The sequence below is a fragment of the Mauremys reevesii genome, linkage group 7, assembly GCF_016161935.1.
Source record: "Mauremys reevesii isolate NIE-2019 linkage group 7, ASM1616193v1, whole genome shotgun sequence".
In the NCBI taxonomy this organism is placed as follows: Eukaryota; Metazoa; Chordata; order Testudines; family Geoemydidae; genus Mauremys; species Mauremys reevesii.
The window spans coordinates 52583272-52604167 of NC_052629.1; the positions used below are offsets into that span (position 1 = coordinate 52583272).

At 39.1% G+C, this 20896-nt stretch overlaps 1 protein-coding gene across 10 annotated transcripts in view; it reads left to right on the plus strand.

Annotated features, from left to right (window-relative positions):
• Window positions 1–20896, plus strand: part of SHLD2 (shieldin complex subunit 2) — a 71483-nt gene that overhangs the window by 27366 nt on the left and 23221 nt on the right. For 7 of the 10 annotated variants that reach the window (XR_005601136.1, XR_005601137.1, XR_005601138.1 and 4 more), the window contains 4 exons: window positions 5370–5511; window positions 10038–12713; window positions 14942–15049; window positions 15779–15973. Coding sequence is in view for 7 of the 10 variants with exons in the window: in XM_039546593.1 (XP_039402527.1) it covers window positions 11141–12713; window positions 14942–15049; window positions 15779–15973 (1876 nt within the window). In the remaining 3 variants the exon portion in view is untranslated. Of the gene's footprint in view, window positions 1–5136; window positions 5512–8215; window positions 8308–10037; window positions 12714–14941; window positions 15050–15778; window positions 15974–20896 lie in introns of all 10 variants that reach the window. The other 3 variants (XM_039546595.1, XM_039546597.1, XM_039546596.1) reach the window with 2 other exon arrangements.

A 20896-nucleotide genomic window follows, 5' to 3' on the forward strand; every position in this document is an offset into this window, starting at 1 on the left:
CCTGCCTGCCGCCCTCGCAGCGCCGGCAGAGCGCCCCCCGCAGCTTGCCGCCCCAAGCACGCGCTTGACGTGCTGGGGCCTGGAGCCGCCCCTGGCCCCTTACCCCAGCCCTGATCCGCTCCTGCCCTCAGAACCCTTTGGTCCCAGCCCAGAGCACCTTCCTGCACCTGAAACTCCTCAGCCCAGAGCCCACACCCCCACCTGGAGCCCAAACCCCCCTGCACCCGAACCCCCAGCCCAGAGCCCCCTCCCACACTCCAAACCCCTCAGCCCCAGCCCAGAGCCCCCCCCCATCTTGAACCCCTCATTTCTGGCCTCACTCTGGAACCTGCACTCCCAGCCCAGAGCCTGTACCCCCTCCCACACCCCAACCCCTGCCTCAGCTCGGAGCTGCCTCCCATACTCTGAACCCCTCTGCTATACCCCAGCCTGCAGCCCCCTCCTACACTCCAAACTCCTCATCCCTGGCCCCACCCCAGACAAGCCATGACATTGGGATAAGGAAAAAAGGAGGACGAGGATGACAAAAAGAAGTCATGCAGTTCTCTTGTGCGTGCATGGCCCTTTTTTTTTTTTTTTATTCCTTACCATCTCTCACTATGGCTGCTACTCCAACAGACCATCTGAAATCATCTTATTTTTCTGGACCCCCACTTAGTGGTGGGACTGGATTCTCTTCCAAGCGCTGCCCATATGAGACATGACTTAGTATATTGTGCAGCTGTTCAATATGATCACGTATATGATCTTACCTGGCATTCTTGTGCATGTCTCTCCATGTGAGGGCTCAGTGTCCCTGCTGGGCTCCTGGGCTTGGCTTTTTACTGATTTGGGGGGGACAAAGAATGGTGATACACTCCCTAGCTTACCTCACTTGTGGTGCCAACATGAGCGGTCACTGTAGATCTTCATAACATGATCCTTCCTCTCCTTTCTTATTTGAATTAATGAGCAGTTTCCAATGTTGATATTTAAAGGATTATCATTGGCATCTGAATGCTTATTAAAATGAATGGGGCAGATGTGACAGTCTGTGCAGATTACATCATTCAGCATTTCCCATGCTGCAAATGCAGGGAAAAGTCAGTGCATTGGTTACACTTGTTTCATGTTTTTGAGGCTATCTCAGCAGTCACAACGCTAGAGACTTTTTTTTTTTAAATGCTTTGATTCTGGAGAACATTAAAAAGGTGCCAATATGTCATGCACCTGTGTACCAGTGCAATCCAAGCCCTGATCCCACTGAGACAAATCCCATAGTCATCTCTGACCCCTTCATTCCCATTGTGATTTTCCTTGTAGCTGACACATTACCTGACCAACCTTATATTCTTTAGCCACCTAGGGCAGATTATTTTTCACCACAGACTCTAAACCCTACTTTGAACTGAACTTGAAAGTGAGATAAACGAGATTATTAGTAAGAAGACTTTGCACTGCAAGGCCAATGGAACTTTAGTTCAGTCTTATCTTTGTTTAAACTGAAGATGTGAAAGGCCTGGAAGTAATAGTGAAATGAACAAAAAATAAAAGCACTGCCACCGTTTACAACTGCAGGGGAAATTCTAATTTATTAATTTATTTATAAGGCACTAAACATACAGGGCCATATCCTCAGCTGGGTTCAATCTGCATAGCTCCTTTTAAATATAATGGAACTACTCAAGTAACTGTCATCCTGAGTAAAGGGGTTCACAATCTGGCTCTTACCTATTGCCATCACAGAATATCAAACCAAAGATTCAAGTGCAATAACATATTGGCATTTTCACAAAATTTATCGAATGAGAACAATTAAGCTTTATACACTACATGAATCTATTCCTATTATCTCTTTTGGTACATTTCCACCAGCCTTTTATTTACCAATTGAACATATGAGTGACCACACTGGGTCAGACCAAAGGTCCATCTATCCCAGTATCCTGTCTTCCGACAGTGGCAAATGCCAGGTGCCCCAAAGGGAATGAACAGAACAGGTAATCATCAAATGATCCATCATCCCCTGTCGCCCATTCCCAGCTTCTGGAAAACAGAGGCTAGGGATATCATTCTGTGTTATAGATATATATTGAAACTATCATCTGAGGTGGAATTGTAGTCATTTTTTTTTCTAAATAGGGAAATAATCCTTCTGAATCAATATTGGAGCTGTGATTTTTTTTTCCAGAGACTTAAAGGGAGTTAGGCACCTTACTCACATTACATTTCAGCTTGAGTCAGACCCCTTTGAAGGTTTCAGTCTTATGTGTGATGATTAATGTACTAGCTTTAGTGGATGCAGAGACACACAGGTAACTTGTAAATTCATTTAATGGTGTTTAGCATCTATCTGTTTAAAACTATAGACATTTAAAACTGCCTTGAATATTGTGTTAGGCAGATCACACATTTTTTCAAATGCTAATAAATGACATTGGCATAGTGGGTTAAAATGAGAATATGTCTTATTGTGTGGGCTGGAGAAAAACTTATTAATGTGCTCTGCCAGATTTGATATGATTTAGTTGCAGTGTATTGCAAATGCAAAACTTGCTGATGCAGCTAGTTGTGTTTTAATAGATCATTGACCCGTCAATCAGACTCTGACCACTTCAGCGATAAGAAGCTATGTTTTCATTGGTCTCTGAGTACAGCACCCTTCTGCAAATTGAGAAATGGTGTAATCATTAATAGGAGTAATGGATGTGAGCATTCAGGTTTCAGCTAGTATCTCTGAGTTTCAAGTCCTATTATCTTTGTGTGATTAACTCTTTTTAAGCTATGTGTGCATGACCAAATGTGTTGTAAATAGGCATTAGTTCTATGACAGTGGTATGTCAGCAGGTACTCAGGTGGCTTTTTGATCATTTTAAAGGTCTGCAGTCTTAATAAGAAATTCTGATTTGTTTCTTTTTTTCAGACTTGTTTCTTTGAGTGCAAAACATGTAAAGACAGAGAAAGCACCGCGGTAATGAAACTTATTGAAGTAAATAAGTGATAGAACTACCTACCAAAGAGAGCTGTTTTAAAGGGCCATCACCCACACTCAGATTTATAGAGATATTTTTCCAGAACCTCATTAAAATATTACATATTTTTCCATATGAATACTGATTATGAAGAGCTATTCAGTGTTGTCAAAGTTCAGTGCATTTGACCTAGTAAATCACTTGGGTATTGCCAAAGCATATTGCTTTATTGTGGCATCACCAGATGAATCGGGGAGTAGACCAAAGGCTGATAATGCTTCCTCTTAACCTTCCAAAGTTCAAAAGAACATAAGAAAAATCGCAGTGCAGAAAGCTTGAAATGAGGGGAATTAATTTCTTTACCTTGCACAATAATTTCTGTAACCTCTCCTCCTTAATTTTGTGTTTGTGATGTAATTTATTTACTGCAGAAAAAGTATGCGGATACAAGGTTCATGTAGTATAGAGGTAGATGTTAGTGTAAATTGAGGCTAAAAAGTTATGCTTTCATACAGGAGAATACCTGAAATGCATGTAGATATTTTGCTTTATCAGCAAAGATGAGAGAAAAAGAAATGGAGAAGAAATATGACAGTTTAATGAGAAGTTGCTAAAGCATTCCATCCAGTTAATGAGAGTTTGCCAGCCCATATTGGAGATTTCTGATGTTTTGAAAACTGCTCTGTCATTTAATAAGAACCAGACATCTTAAAATCAATGCTATATGTTTACATTGCTGTATGCAGAATGTATGCAAAATTTATTCTGAATACATTTTCATGTACCAAAAAATTGTTTCAAAATAGATGACTTGCTAAGTAAATGACGTCTTCATGCAAATAACATTTTGTTTCTACATTAAAAGTTGACAAAAATCATTGGATTGCAGTTTCATTTAATCCACTTCAGGGAAAGTATTTAATGTAATGTCACAAGGTGCCCCCAGGCCTAGTACCTGTACGGTATTACACCCTGCCAACATTCCGAGTATACTTCACTTCTTTTATCTCAGGTATCCCAAACCCTATAAATACACACTTATGAACAGCAAGTACAATTACTTAAAACAAAACATGGAGCTATTTAACCCACAGCAAACAAAAAAGGAAAAAATCATATTGTTATAAACCTCATCCTCCCTTCCCCATGTTTATTTTTATCATTTATTTTGTTATGTCTAAATTGTAAGGTTTTTGGGGATAAGAACCATGTCTCCTTTTTCCCCCTAAAGTTCTATGGGTATGTGTACACTACCAACCGGATCGATCCAGTGGGGGTTGATTTATTGCGCCTAGTGTAGATGCGATAAATCGACCCCCGAGCCTTCTCCCGTCGACTCCTGTACTCCACCGCCACGAGAGGCACAGGCAGAGTTGACGGGGGAGCGGCAGCAGTCGACTCACTGCAGTGAAGACACCGTGGTGAGTAGGTTTAAGTATGTCGACTTCAGCTACTTTATTCACGTAGCTGAAGTTGCGCAACTTAGATCAATCCCCCCCCTGCCCCCTCTCCCCCCTCTGTGTAGACCAGGCCTTAGACAACACTATGCAAAATCAAGAGAGAATGTTTCATCCAGTTGAATTTTCAGGGGAAATTTAGATTTAGATAGGTAGAGTGTAATTACCTACGTTAGAATTTGGTAAAATCCATGCTATGGAACCTTTAAAGACATGTCTGCCAGGACTTCAGTTTTACATCTAATCTAAAAAACCAATATATACTGGGATAAACGGCCATAAATACAGTTCATGTTCTCATGTATTAACAGAAAGGAGCTAACTTTCAGCTTCTTTAGTTTTACCTTTTGCAGTTTTATTCTCATATGTTGATGCAGTTTTTTATGGAAACTAAAGATAGTAGTGCCTGGGAATTAAAAACAAATCTAGTTCCCATGTTTTTAATCATAGCCAAACTTACAAAATAAAAGAACTGCATATGTTTGACTGTAATTCTCCACCAATGTTTTTCCTTCAACAGTACAGTTAATTGATCAAGTCTGTGTGATTGTTGTTGAGCACAATCATCTTGCAGACAGAGTATGCATGAAACATGGTATTCAGCACACTGCTGGAAATAGTGTAAAACAACACCACATTTCTAAGATATATTTCTTTTTTATACTTGAAATTAATGCTGAAAATTATGTATTTATCCCTTTAATTAAAATGATGTTTCTGTTTCTCAGCTAAACACTGCAGGAAGCTGCACTAGACTGCCATGTGAATCCCTACAAAGTATTTACAGAAAACAGCAGCTGGCTTTTCTTTTTAACTATGATGACTTTACATTTTGGTGACATTTTTAAATGACAGTTTACCTCCAGATATGAATATGTGGTGAGATACGTCTTGCAGGGTTGATTTGTAAACAAGTCACTCTCTAAGCACAGTACCTGATCTAATAATCCCATCTCTCCAGAGACCAGATTGTCCCACTGGTGTCCTCATCAAGATTTGTCAAGAACTGGTGGACACACAATTGTTCGGTGGACACTATCTCAAAATCACAATCCTCTGGCCTATTTTTTCCTAGAAGCTTATCCTGCGGGAGGGTGAAACAGGTAAGAGACCTGAATAAGAGAACTTTGAATGAAATGTGTATGAATCAATCTTTTTCTCTTGAGTATTGGAACTACAGTACAGTCTTTTCACCAAACAGAGGTATACAGTTTAGTTTCCACAGATATGACAGGAACATGTTTATATATTTCCTACATACAAAAATTTTACAAAGATTTCAAAGACTTTGCACTTCAGGGACATACATTTTTGAGGCACAGCCTTTCTTTCCTTCTGTCTGCCTTTGATCCCATAAGGATTTAAAGGTTGTTTTCATCCTACTCTACAAGATATTAAATTTGTTATATTTAGAAGTCATCCTACTTAATGCTGCATCCAAAGATTAGGTTATAATCACAAGATAACTGATATCCCTTTTTGTCTCCTTAATGTTTCCTTGGTCTCTTTCAAGCTGAATTTACAGCTTGTCTACATCAGAAAATTATTCTGGAATAAGATAGTAATAGTTATTCCGTGAAAACTTCTCCATGTAAACAAGCCCTAAGTCTTTTTTCAGGCTGCTCCATCTGCTTGGAACAACCTCCCTTTTCCCATGTGACAAGCATCTGCACCTTCTCCCAACTTTCCTTGGAAACCCATTTTGTTAGGCTTCCTTTCCATCACCAATCACCTGTGATTATATTTGATTCCACCCTCTTGCCTTGTCTTTTAATTGTTTGTTTTGCAGCAGGACATTTTACATTGAAAACTCTCAGAGTAAAGGACTTATCTAAGTTTGTGTTATTGTAAAATATTCATCTCATCTATGACAATAAAGTAATTAATAAAATAAAAGAATCCTGGGGGCTGATAACACAGGAATAGCCTATACAAGAGCTAAAAATTAAATTACTTCTTAATTTTTTTCATACAGGTATCTAGAGCCAAGATACCTTAAGTGGAAATAAAAGTTCCAGGAAATAATAGTTTCACTATCACATCCTCCCTCCCCCCCTCCCCCCCCCAAATATGCAGGTCTTAAATCCCTGAAAATTCTAGGGCCAGATGGGTTAAATACTAGAAAGGACGCTAGAAATGGAAGCCTAAAGAGATCATTTTAAGACATCCTTGGGGGCACTGAATGAAGTAAAGACATAACTCAATCTTTAAGAGGCTAAGGAGGAGCTAGGACATTGTCAACAGAAAATCTGACCTCAGTGGTAGATAAGATGATAGAGATATTCCTAAGGAAAGTGATCGTATAACATTTGAAGAAATTACATGATCAAATAGAAATCAGCAAGGTTTTCTAAAGTGTAAATTGTGTCTGACAAATCTGGTAGCTTTTTTGGGGGGTGGGGGGTGGGGAGGTGTTCTTAAGGCTTACTTGTCACTGCACACCACACTGGCTAACATACTTTATATATAAAAGAAGCAAGTACAGCAGAGAAGACCCAGATTTTGAGTCAGTCAGAAGTTGGTGAAGTGACCTGAAGCTGATAATAAGTGCAAAACATTTGGGGTCAGCAAGGAGAAAAATAACAAGTGGAGTGCCATATGAATCTATACTGGGAGTACACATGCTGCACACACAGTGAATGACCTATAGGGCATGATCTGGTATCTCAGATTGCAGACAGAACTAAACTGAGTAGACCAACTGATATACAGGAAAGTATCTGATCAAAGAAGACTTAAAGAGAGGAAAATTACTGTAATTTTTACAGCAAGTGTGAGCTGTTCTACATTCCTAAGTGACTCCATCTCCTATCTCAAAGTGACCATACCTTGAATTCCACTATGAGCACCCTGGCACTGATGTGCTATAGCTGTTTTTACAGATTCTCATGAATGTTTTTCCCCAGATACGGTGTCCTAGGGATGCATGAGCTCATAAATAAGGTAGAGGGACTCGAGGCTTCATTTGCTTCCCAGTTTGGACAAGAACACTTTGTCATAACTAAGAAGGCACTGCTATTTAGCAAACACACTTATCCTAAAGGAAATGGCTGGAAATACTATTTTCAACATGTCTAATTTGAAGTGTGGGAGGGAAGACCATGTATAGGGGGCTTGGAATATCCTACTCTAAGGAAGTATCTGCAAAATGTCTGACATTCAGCGAAATCTGGCCCTGTCCAAAGGCAAAGGATCTGCTCTTCAGAAGTATTTTTATGAGACCCACGGATAAGTCATTTTTGTAAGGGATGATTTAGCAGGGTTCAAAGGAAAGAGCTTATTAGAAGCAGGAAAATCATTTCAATCTCCCTTTCATTTTGGAGGTAGAATTCTAACAAGAGCCTCCTGGAAGTCCAGATACCTCTCTCTAGCTCAGTGATTGTCAAACTTTTGTACTGGTGACCCCTTTTACATAGCAAGCCTTTGAGTATGACCCACCCCCTTATAAATTAAAAATACTTTTTAATATATTTAACACCATTATAAATGCTGGAGGCAAAGTGGGGTTTAAGGTGGAGGCTGACAGCTCGTGACCCCTCCACATAATAACCTCACGACCTCCTGAGGGGTCCCGACCCCCAGTTTGAGAACCCCTGGTTGCTTATCTCTGCACCCTGTTGTCTTGGCTGGTACAATATGATGCTAATACATCAAGACTCCTGCTATTTGGGTCAGGAACTGGGGGCCTTGGAAAGCTGGTGCTTTTAATACTAAGGGAAAGGAATAACATTTTTCAACAGAAACACCCTAGTAAATGGTATTGGAAATACAAATCATAAAAGAAGATGCTGGTCTTCATTTTGACAGGATAGGTACTGCAGAAGGGAGGCATGAGCGTGCTGCGATATTTTAAAGAGGATTAAAAGTATACAGGAAAAACTACAGCCTGCAACACAAAGGTGAAAATAATGAAAAGAAATGTATGGGCTAATACCTGGGACGTAGTAGTCATGGACCATAAAAAGAGAATGAAGCTGTTACTCTGTGAACAAGCACAGTATAAATGGTGTTAATTGATTACAGTTAACTGAAGCAATTAATGCAAAACAAATTAACTAGATTAAAAAATTTAGTCACAATTAATCACAGTTTGAATCGTACTGTTAAACAATAATAGAATACCATTTTAAATTTATCCTAAATATGGTTGGATTTTTTATATTTTCAAATATATTGATTTCAATTACAAAACAGAATACAAAATGTACAGTGCTCACTTTATGCTATTATTTTATTACAAATATTTGCACTGTAAAAGAGATAAAAGAAATAGTATTTTTCAATTCACCTCATACAAGTACTATAATGCAATCTCTACCATGAAAGTGCAACTTACAAATGTAGAATTAATTTTTATATAATTGCGCTCAAAAACAAAACAATGTAAAACTTTAGAGCCTACAAGTCCACTCAGTTCTACTTCTTGTTCAGCCAATCACTAAGATAAACAAGTTTGTACATTTATAGGCGATAATGCTGCCCGCTTCTTATTTACAATGCCACCTGAAAGTGAGAACAGGCATTTGCATGGTACTGTTGTAGCTGGTGTTGCCAGGAATTTACGTGCCCGATATGCTAAATATTTGTATGTTCCTTCAACCACCGTTCCAGAGGACATGCTTCCATGCTGATAATGATCATTAAAAAATAACGTGTTAATTAAATTTGTGACTGAACTCCTTGGAGGAGAATTGTATGTATCCTGCTCTATGGCTTTACCCGCATTCTGTCATATATTTCACGTTATGGCAGTCTCGGATGATGATGCAGCATATGTTGTTAGATTTAAGAACACTTTCACTGCAGATTTGACAAAACGCAAAGAAGGTACCAATATGCAATTTCTAAAGATAGCTGCAGCACTCGATCCAAGGTTTAAGAATCTGAAGTGCCTTCCAATATCTCTGAGGGATGAGGTGTGGAACATGCTGTCAGAAGTCTTAAGAGAGCAACACTCTGATGTGGAACTACAGAACCCAAACCATCAAAAAAGAAAATCAACCTTCTGTGGTGGCATCTGACTCAGATGATGAAAATGAAGGTGCGTTGGTCCACACTGCTTTGGATCACTATTAAGTAGAACCCACCTGTTCTCAGTTTTAGGTGACGTAAATAAGCAGGCAGAATTGTCTCCCATAAATGTAAAAAACTTGTTTGTCTTAGTGATTGGCTGAACAAGAAGTAGGACTGAATGGACTTCTAGGCTCTAAAGTTTTACACTGTTTTATTTTTGAATGCTGTTACATTAAAAACTACGATCAGAGAACATTATTAAGGTTGAAAAGTCAAGCACTAAAAAGTTAGGGAACTCTAGAACTGAGGTTGCCTTTGCAGCCTTAATTCAGCCTCTTTATGTGTATGCATTATAATAAAGTCTTTAACTATATAATCACATACTATTTTTTTCCAGCTTCTGAAATAGCACAAGTCTCCGTGTCACAGAACTATTATACGGCCTTTCTCTGTTTCCTTTTATGAATTTTGTGAATGTGAAGTTTGTCATAGGGTTTGGCGACCCCTAATGGGCAATTAAGAAACTGACTGTATTAAATAAATGAAACTGATAAAGAAAGAAAATCTTTTTTTTTTCATCGCAGTGTTTAAATGTTTTCCTCTCTTTTATCTGCAGCTGGATCAAATTTCTGAACTTCCTTCATGTGATTTTATGCTTGCGGCTTCAACAAGATTCACAGTTCCATGACTTCCAAAACATTTAGACAGAAATAAGCAGATGTCTACACTTTCCTGAAATTCCATATTAGTCAGCTATCTTTGGGCAGTATCAGGATTACAGTATTATTCCAGCATACAGTTCAGTTTGAAGACTCATAGCATAGATGAAAAATCTGAGAGTCCTTTTTTACACACTGTTTGTTTAAGATGGACACACTGTTGTTAATTTGGAGAAAAGACTAGTAACTTCCTAGGCAGTGTTTCATTACTTACATGAATAACAGCTGCTACTGAAACAATTACTCAGATATAGTGTGGTTTTTTTTTAGTGTGTATTGAAAAAGTATTAGAAATTCTGCAATAACATTACCTGCTTTGATAAAATAGTCATATAAGCAATGTCATTTTTATGTTAAAGTAGCAAGCTTTTCAATTTGAAAGTAATTTTTAAAACCAGATTTAACCCTTTTAATTACTTATTTATTTGAGAATTCCTCCTCTTCCCCTCCCTCTCCCCCCCATAACATGAAATCAACTGGTAATCATGCAGTAAGAAATTTCTGATATAGGTATTTATTTCTGCCAATATAAAATGAAAGTATAAATAACCAGTTCATGTTAAATTGTTTTAAGTAGTAGATTATGATGATATTTTAATCTTCACAGAAATAAAGGAGGTTTAGCTTCCTGGGAATTTGTTCAGGACTGTTCAGTTTTTCTTTGTTTGCACAGAAAATTTACATATGTTTCATAGTGACACGTATCAAAATGAAAAATGTAGCATAATTATCACTGTAGTTCTATATACAGCTGTATATAACTTGTTCCAATTTCTCTATATTATCAATCTGTGACTATTCAAAAATATTAAATGGTGGTATTTATAGCTTTAGCCAGTTAATTTATAAAACACTATATTTATCTGTATGAATTAATTATTTGAAAATTTAACATGACTGCCAGGAAAATAAGTTAATGAAGTTTTGTGGCATTTTATGTTAAAATTTGAAATTTTGTATTGCGCAAAATTATATTTTCTCAAAAAAAAATACAAAAAGCATGTCTGGAAGATCCCAAATCCATATTTTTTTGGGAGCACCCATCATTCCAACCTCACTGAAGATGTCAGAGGAACAGAGTTTTTCGGTAGCCACTACTGAAACATGGAAAGAACTCCACCTTTCATCTGACAAACATGCCTTCCATCTTTTTGCTGGAAAATGCAAAAGCATGGATCATGTGGAACATCCGGCACCAGACCCTAGAGACCCAACTGTTCACACAAAATATCATTTCTCTGTGAACTCTGAAAAGGGGAGGTTTGGAGTGGCAGAAGATTATTTAACATCATGTGTACCTGTAGTTGGAGGGATGGAAACTCATGGCAGTACATGGAAGAGGACTGGTGATGTAGCTTCCTATGGTTATCAAATATCTGGAGATAGAGACACATGCAAAAATATGAGTCAAGTTGAATATCAACAGCTTCCTCATATATTTACAAAAACAGATGGACAGTGTACAAAAACCTCAAATGACTGTTTTCCAAACCTCTCTGAAAAAGGTGTCAGCCATCTGGAAGATAAGTGCTGTGATATTTCTGATTTGGTTTCCAGTACTAAAAAAATTAGCATAGATTTAAGGTCTATGGGAAAAGAAGATGTTCCATCAGACAATCATAGTGTCCATCATGAACATCTTAGTCAGTACCTGGAAATGTTTTTTCCCAAAATAGCAAAGGAGTCAAATACAAAAAAAACACTGCGTGATTGTTCAGACTTTGCGATATCAACAGACACTGAATTTCTTAGTATAATGACATCAAGTCAAGTTGCCATTCTTGCACAAAAGCACTTTAAAGAACAGAATAAAATGCAGAAGGAAGCCATGAAACTAAAGGGAATAGAAGCAGGAAAAAAATATAGAGAAAATAAAGTAGTTTTAAATGAATCTTTCCAGACTAATTTTGTTGTCGGAGAATGCTCTAATGTGGCAGAGACTGACCAGCAACAAGAGTCTGCAAACTCCCTTGAACTTTTCAGTTCGGAGAGTGCTGGGAACATTATCTGTCTTGAGTCTACAAGAAGGGAAACAAGTTCTCAGGAAAATGCAGAGGACTCTCAAGAACTTGTCAGTGTTGCTGATGAACAACTGCTGAATGAGATCCATATTGAACCATTGAGCACAGGACTATTGTGCTCCCAACTAGATAATTATTATAAAAGCTCTTCTAAAAGAGCCCGAACATCTGAAGATGCCCTAAGTATTTCTTACTCTACACTTAAAACTCAGCAGACATCAAAGAGAGCTAAATTGGTTTGTTCTCCAACCAGTCCTGAAACAAAAGTGGCTCAAGAGATGTTGTCAAAGTATTGGAAACTTCAGAAGAATCCATTGCTACTTAAAAACTGCTGCTGCAAGAGCCAGAAGTACAGTGTTTTGGTCACAGTAGTACATCCTTGTCATGTCAAAGAAATACAAATAAAGTCAAGACCAAAATCTTCCTCTAAAGTTCCCATAGCAACTATTGTAGTTATTGACCAGTCAGAAATAGAGAGGAAGGTTGTGCTGTGGCGGGCTGCTGCATTTTGGTCACTCACAGTGTTTCCTGGAGATATTGTACTACTTACAGGTAAAAACTCCATTTTTAATGTTTGCTCTTTAAAAATTTACCCTTTTAAAACGTTTTCTATATCTGACGTAGAATAATTTATGAAGAGAGACTTGCAATCATTAGTTTATTCACTGAAAATTATCTAAATTATCCTGCCACTTAAAAAGCAACAAATTGTGATTTATGGGAGCGGGAACTTTACATTAATATACAATACATATTGATTCTTTGATCTCCAGCATGCACCATGTAGAAGAGCAATATATTGACCTTGAGATATTGCAGTAGGTCAAGTCAAGTATATTCTGTGTATGTAATCTATTTAGCCAATTAGCATTTATAAAGCAGCTATCACTGGCATCTAGTTGCTGCACGTACATCATAGAAACATTGGGATCTCTCCAGAAGGAACAAGGTGTTCAGCGTTTTGCATTTTCATTTAATAGTTCTGCTTTTGAGATCCTTATTTGGATTTCTTCTGTTGTAGTTCTTTATCACTGGTAGTCATGTACCAAATGGTTATAACTGTTTTGGCAAATCCCAGAAAGAGAAGCAGTCCTTGTCAGTTTTGGCCTATGCCATTAAGGGCTTTGTACATCAATATTATAAACTTGAATTGGATATTCAATGGATGGGGAGCCACTGTAGGTTGCAGAGCATTGGCTAAAATGCTCTGTTTGGTTCATCCAGCTCAGGACAAGTTAATTAAGATTGATGACCGCTCCTTATTATACTTGCTATCTCATGGAACTCTTTAGTTACACTAGGGATCAAATTCATCCCTGGTGTAAGAAGATGCAACCCAGGGGGAGCTACATCTGCTTAAGATATGGCTGGATTTGGCCAAAATAAAGCAAAAAAAGGAAGGAGGATGTGGAACTTTAGAACCGTCATCTTCCCCATCCAATCAACTTTACAATACATTTAAAAGAGATTCCAGGATGTTGTATCTACCCAGCCTGTCCCATTTCATATGGTATGATAACAGTCCTAAACTGTTTCTATACCTGAAAGTGTGAAAGTAATCCAGAATCTTTCAAGATCTGAACAAAATCCTCACTGCTATAGCGTTTCATAATCTGACCATTTATTCCTTGAAGGTGATCTAGAATTATTCCTATGATCAAATCCCACAAGCACTAATGCTGGGGTATTTTTATCTGGTTATCCCTACTTTTATGTAGGCTCTTATACTGTGCCAAAGACTGATATCTGAACGTCTAAGAATTCAACATGAGAAATTGTGATTTCCCCACCCCGACATTTCAACAAAATTGTTTCTAATATTGATAGTCTCCATTATCTCTTGCTTGTTGTGCCTTTTTCAGTCAAAGTTTTGAATGTTTAAAATCTGTTCGTTGTATAGTTTTAACTTTTTTTACTATTGCTTAGGTACTGTGGCATTATGTGTTATAGAAAAACTGAAAGTAAAGAGAGCTCCCCCTGCCTCTTTCCTCTTTTTGTTTACCTTATCTCAGACTCCATCCAAAGTATTTTTAAGACAGCCTACCACTGCTTGCCTCAGACAGGCTATATGAGTCAATAAGAAACTGTTAGTCTACCTGCCTTGCTGTTTGGAAATCATACTAGATAAATGTAATTCCCTTGTATAATGTGTCTTTATGAGATACTTGGTGTTGGACTATTAAATATCATACAGTAGAGGATGACTACCATTGAGAGGACTTGATAAAGCAGTGCTTTTATTGGTTCTCTGTGAATTCTGAAAATTATTCATTTTAAAATTAAACTGTTGTAAAAAAAATAGCCTCTTCTAAAAACACTCTTCAGCCACAAGCTAGTGCTCCAGTCCTGCCAGCTGCTCTGCATGGGCTATGCAGAGTTCCAGTGAAGTAAATAGAGTTCTGCATATGCATAGGTTTCTGCCTGCATAGAACAACTTTGCAGGCTCAGGTCCTAGGAATATATTTAAAGCCAAAATAACAGCTTGGCTGCATCTTTCAAGGTCAGCCCTAGATCACTGTTTATATAGCACATAAAAGGAAAGTAGCCTACCTGAGTAGTGGAGAGGCCACTGGCAAGACAGGAACAGCAGGCAGGCCATAATGCATTGGAAAAGACCAAGGAAACAGATGGAGCAACTTAAACATTAGAGTAGTGAAATAAGATTCCAAATTCAGATTCAGAGCTAAAGTCACTTTAAAGATTTCCAGTGCTGAAGTACAACCTGTATATACATCAACCATTAACGTGCTGTGGATTGATGTTTGCTTTCTTTGTTGCAGATGTCACTGTGTATGAGAACCATTGGTATGGAGAAATGATGCTGCAGTCAACATTTACCAGTCAGTTATTTAATCTGGGGAGCTGCTCAGCTATCGATCCCAAAGAATGTGAGACTGCAATATGTGCATAAGGGAGTCTTTATAGTTTATCTAATTCTCAACTTCACTAGATTCGAATTCAAAGAAGAGAATTGTTTACAAATCATGTATTTTCTAAATTTTATTTTAAAAGAAAATTGGCTGTTTAAAAAATAATCTTTTTATTGTTGTTTGGATTTTCCCTGCAAAGGTAAACATCTAAAGTGTGCAGAACACTAGAAAGTGATCTGTAAAGAGCAATCCTGGACTGTTAGTCAGATGGACTATGTGACACAATTGAGTGTTCATCATACAAAGCAAACATTTACAAAACTATCTGAATTCTCTGTACTTAGAATAAGAAATAACTGCCATATTTCAGATACAGCTCTTTAGTAAATGCTGACTTTTTAATGAGGACCACTTTATATGATTCTGTACCCATGTAAGAGCTGTTTTTGTTTTCTTACTAATTTTGGGTGCATTTAAAGCAACACACATGTTGTTGTGCTGAAATTCTGTCAAATAATAAAGTATGGTTAGTTTGTTTTTTTTTAAATGGCAAATAAAAAAGTTTTAATTTAAAGTCTGAATCAAATAATGAACTGTTTATGATGATATTTCCAGGTTCTGCCCTGGTTCAGAATTATTTTTTTCAGTTCAAACACTCACTAGTCAGATTATAATATATTTCTTGGCCAAAAAAAAGAAAAAGGGTCAGATTTTTTTCTTTTCCTTTTCTTTTCTTTTTTTTTTAAGTTTCCCATGTTGTAGCTGTTGATGTTCTCCAAGATTTATTGGCATATGTGTCTTCAAAATTTGCCTACTTCAGAGATCTCCCACACAGACAACCGCAGAAGTTGGATCGCATACAGCATGTCCAGCTAGACCAACTTCAGCCAGATACATTGGTGCATTCAGTACTAAAACTTGTCAGCATCACTATACTAACAGGTAAGTGGACTTGTTTGTTAGAGCTTAACTGACAGAAGTTCATGATTATGTTGCAAGCCCAGATACCTTGCCAATATGCTAAAAGGTAGTTAAATCCTGCTCCACAAACCAGCATTTTTAAATGACAGTAAATTTTAGAGAATTTTTTTCTAACTTTTTAAAAATCACCAGTTAAATTTTAGAAGATGTTTGCTTTTTCCCACCCTATACCTCCATATTCTGCTCTGGTCACCCCAGAGTGGCCAGGCTTTGCTTTCAGTCAGAACTGTGTTCCAGCACAAAAGATGATTGTTGTATCAATGAAAGTTGTTCTCCCTTCTGAATACAATTCAGCATGAAATCCCCAATAGCTGATTGTTGGTGGGGTGGGGAGGAACCTGAAAACTGCTAGTTGACTGGGAATGGGGTTCACCCCAGGAGCCCATCAATGCCAACTGGTAGAAGCAGGGGCGGCTCTAGGAATTTGGTCGCCCCAAGCAGTCATGCCTGCGGGAGGTGCACCGGAGCCGCGGGACCAGCGGACCTCCCGCAGGCATGACTGCGGAGGGTCCGTTGGTCCCGCGACTCCAGTGGACCTCCCGCAGCTGCGGAGGGTTCGCTGGTCCCGCGGCTCCAGTGGAGCATCCGCAGGCATGCCTGCGGGGGGTCCACCCAAGCCGCGGGACCAGCGAACCGTCCACAGTCATGCCTGCGGGAGGTCCGCTGGACCCGCGGCTCCGGTGGACCTCCCGCAGGCATGACTGCGGAAGGTCCGCCGGACCCGCCTGCCGCCCTGCCGGCAAAATGCCGCCCCAAGCGCGCGCTTGGCGCGCTGGGGTCTGGAGCCGGCCCTGGGTAGAAGGCACATCATACCATAACTCACATCAGGCCTGACACACTCGTTGCCCAAACTCATTGTTGTCATAATCTATATCTAAAAGGTGTCATGAAGGTATCATATGCACTTTGGTAACATGCTGGTCATTAATATTACTGCATGACATATATACAGGTAGTATATAAAGAATTATAGATGTATGCTGGAAACATTCTTATAAAGGAGTTTGGCAGGCAGTGTATAATCCCAGCCTGTCATAAACAAAAGAATGTTGTTTTGTCTGCTTGATTGTGTCGCCAGTGTAAATTGAGCAAGATGCGACCAGAAACAATGGAAGAACGTTTACGTAGAAGGTAAACAAAGCCATCAAACTAGCAAATGGGTGAGATGACCACTTAATGATCATGATGGGGGATGGAGGGTGTACCCTCAGGAAGCTGTCCTGACTCTTGAAACAGAGACAGTGGAATTACGGAAATTATAAGCAAAAACAGAAAGCCATTTTGTTGTCATCACCAGAGAAACACGAGAGGCCAGAGCTCTTGAAATCTGAGAAAGGTGGATCTTTCAGCTAAGGGGGTTGAAGTCTCTGGAAATTGACTGTAGGTGATAAACCTACTTGGACATGGATCGTAACTTGCTGAAGTTAGGTTTTAGTCACTAGAAAGCATGTTTTGTTTGTAACCTTTTCAATCTTTTTCACTTTTACTTGAAATCACTCAAAACTGTGTTCTTTGTTAATAAACTTATTCCTGTTTCATTACAAAACCATCTCAGTGCTGGTGTATTGAAGTGTAAGTCTTCTGGTAACCGAAGAGGCTTTTCTGTGCTCTGTCTCTTTGGAGGCAGAGATCTTAATAACTTCTGTGAAAGTCTAGTGGACATTGCAGGAAGCTGTCTCCGGGGAAATTGGAAACTGGTGTTCGCTAAGTGTTACCTGCAAGGCAGTATTTGGACTGGCAGAATCCCGAGGAGTTTGCTGGCCAGGCTGACTTGCTGGTGTGGCAGGGAGCTAACACATAACTTAGCAGCAGCAAAACTCACTCTTGCTGAGGCAGAGCAGTAACACAGTAGCTCCCAGTTCTGGGTGACCTGAGCAAGACATAACAGGGTCAAGTGTGAGCATGGCTTTACAGAGGGAGAGGGAAGCTGATAGCTTTTTGCCTAGAGCAGAGAAGATAGCCTTTGTTTTCTCTAAGGGGTCCTAGTCTGGGATCACTGGCATGAGCTGGCTCCTTCTTTCAGTGAAAGCAGTAGTAGGGTCCCTTTCACCTGTTTCTCCTACTTCCCCACACTGTTACCTGTAACTGTCAATATTGTCTTTATTCTCCTAGAGATTGAACTTTCTAAAGGTGGAATTCTCCATGATGGATGCTTGCATATACTGTACCTACATCTCAACAGTTATATTTTGAATATAATTTGCTATTGGAGAACTATATTAAGTATTTGTGAGAAACACTGAATGTCGGTTTAAAGCCCTAAACTATCTCAGAATACTGAAAGAACTGGCACATGAGATTGCTAATCTCATAGCAAGGATTTTTAATAATTCTCTCTGTGGGGAGATAATACCATATGACTGAGGAATAGCTAACATCATTCCTATATTTAAGAAAGGGAGGGGGGGAAAGTGATCCCAGCAATTACTACCTAGTTCAGACTAACAGATCTATATGCAAGGCTTTAGAACAAATTGTGAGGGGAAAGGATAATTACATTAATTGAGGTAAATGGTAAAGGAGATATAATTTAACATGGATTTATCATAGGTAGCTCATGCCAGAACTGTTCGTTCTTTCTTTGAGAAAATAACTGATTTTTTAGACAAGGGAAATGCAGTAGATCTAATAATGTACTTGGACTTCCTTAAAGCTCTTGACACAGTATGAGAAATGACTAGTTAAATCAGAGAAGGTGGGAATTAGTACTGTACAAGAATTGTAGGATGGATAAGGAACTGGCTAAAGGGGAGAAGGCAACGGGTTGTGGTAAAAGGTGAAAGGTAAAAGAATTGGAGGGAGATTACTAGTAGAGTTCCCCAAGGATCAGTCTAGGGCCCAATCTTACTAATTATTTTATCAGTGACCTTGATATTAAAAGAGTGTACTAATGAAATTTACTGATGATACAAAGTTGGGAGTGATCATCAATACAGAGGCGGATCAGAATATTATACAGGAAGATCTGGATAACCTTGAAGACTGGAGTGACTGTAATGGGATGAAATTCAATAGTACAAAGTGCGGTGTCATGCTGTTAGGGTCTAATAATAAGAATTTCTGCTACATGTGTGGGCTAATCATCCGGAAGTGATGGAGAAGGTGGGAGAATGGTGCGTATGGGTTGATTACAGAATGACTGAACCACCAATGTGGTGCAGCTGCAAAAAAAGTAAATGCAGACCTGGGATTATCAGGCAAGGTATTTCTAGTAGAGAGAAAGAGAAATATTAATTAAAAAAATTATATAAGGCACTGTTAAGACCTCATTTTGAATACTTTGTACAATTCTGGTTGTCCATGTTCAAGAAAGATGAATTCAAACTTGAATAGTGCTGAGAAGAGCTATTAGGATGATTAGGGGAATGGAAGGCCTATCTTAGAGGATACTAGATGAGTTTGGCTTGTTCAACCTATCAAAAAGAAGGGGAGTAAACAGTAGGGAGGGAGGGTGAAGATCTATTTAAGCAAAAGGGCAGTGTTGGCACAAGAACAAATAGGTATAAACTGGCTATGAACAAATTCAGTCTGGAAATTAGAAGGAGGAGAACTATCAGGAGTGAGGTTCTGGAAGAGCATCCCATAGGAGTGTGGGGGAAAGCAACTTCATTTTGAGAGAGCTGGACAAATTTCTGAGTGTGATTTTATGACTAGTTTTGTTTTGTGATGGTTGGGTGCAGTGATAGCCCTGGAGCTCACTTCCAGTTTATGTCTTATGTTCCTAAAATCCCGTGCTTCAGGGCTTTAGCCAGCCACCTGCAGGGATCCCCCTACCCCCTTCCTCCAGTATATTTTGTTTTGTTTTGTTCTCTTTCATCTGAAGTATTAGAGATGGCAGTGGGCCACTGGAATAGGTGGGACCAGTGTTCTGATGTGTAACCAGACATTCTCACCCTTACGTGTTTCAGTTCCCGGTTTCTGCTCAGATGCTCAGCATCTAACTGATCACATGTAAGGGGTTGGGAAGGAATTTTCCCCCAGGTCAGATTGACAGTGACATTGAGGGTTTCTGGCCTTCCTCTGCAGTTTGTGTGGGGGGTGGAGGGGTAGGGAGGGGTATCACTTGCCAGGATTATCTGGATATACCCCTCTACCCCAATATAACGCGACTCACTATAACACGAATTCGGATATAACACAGTAAAGCAGTGCTCCCGGGGGGACGGGGCTGGGTGCTCCGGCAGATCAAAGCAAGTTCGATATAATGCGGTAAGATTTTTTGACTCCTGAGGACAGCGTTATATCGGGGTAGAGGTGTATTTCACTTAATCAGTGCATTGCCATTATGGTGGCCTCGGGCATTGGTGCTCCTTGGTCCTTCCTATTCTCTCCCTGTGGCACGTAATAGTTTAGTTTTCTGTGGACTGTAATATTTGGGTAATTGGGTTTAATGTGTGGGTACTGGTTGGTGTTGATGACCTGTGATATACAGCAGGCCAGGCTAGATGATCTGGTGATCCTGTCTGCCCTAAAACTCTAGGACTCTAAGTGACTTCAGGAATGAAGAGATGAACAGGGCTCTTGTAATAATACGTTCAAGATTTACCACTGTTATCCCTTTCAGTCTGTTTGTACACACAGCAATAATTCCTGTTTTGAGTGAAAAGTAATAAAAAATGTTTCTCTTTGAGAAAGCAGCTAAACTATTACAGCATATTTTTTTTTAACTTTGACTTAAAGCTTGATCCTGAGACATGCTGAATGCCCTCTTATCCCATTGATGTCAATCCGAGGGTGCTCAGTGCCTATCAAGATCATTGCCATAAATGTTTGGGGCAATATTTTAAAAAGTCTTAGTACTCAGCCTCTACCATTAAAGCACCTAAATAGTGGCTCTATTTTCAAAAGTGCATCTCACCTGTTGTTCTCAATGGAAGTCTCCTA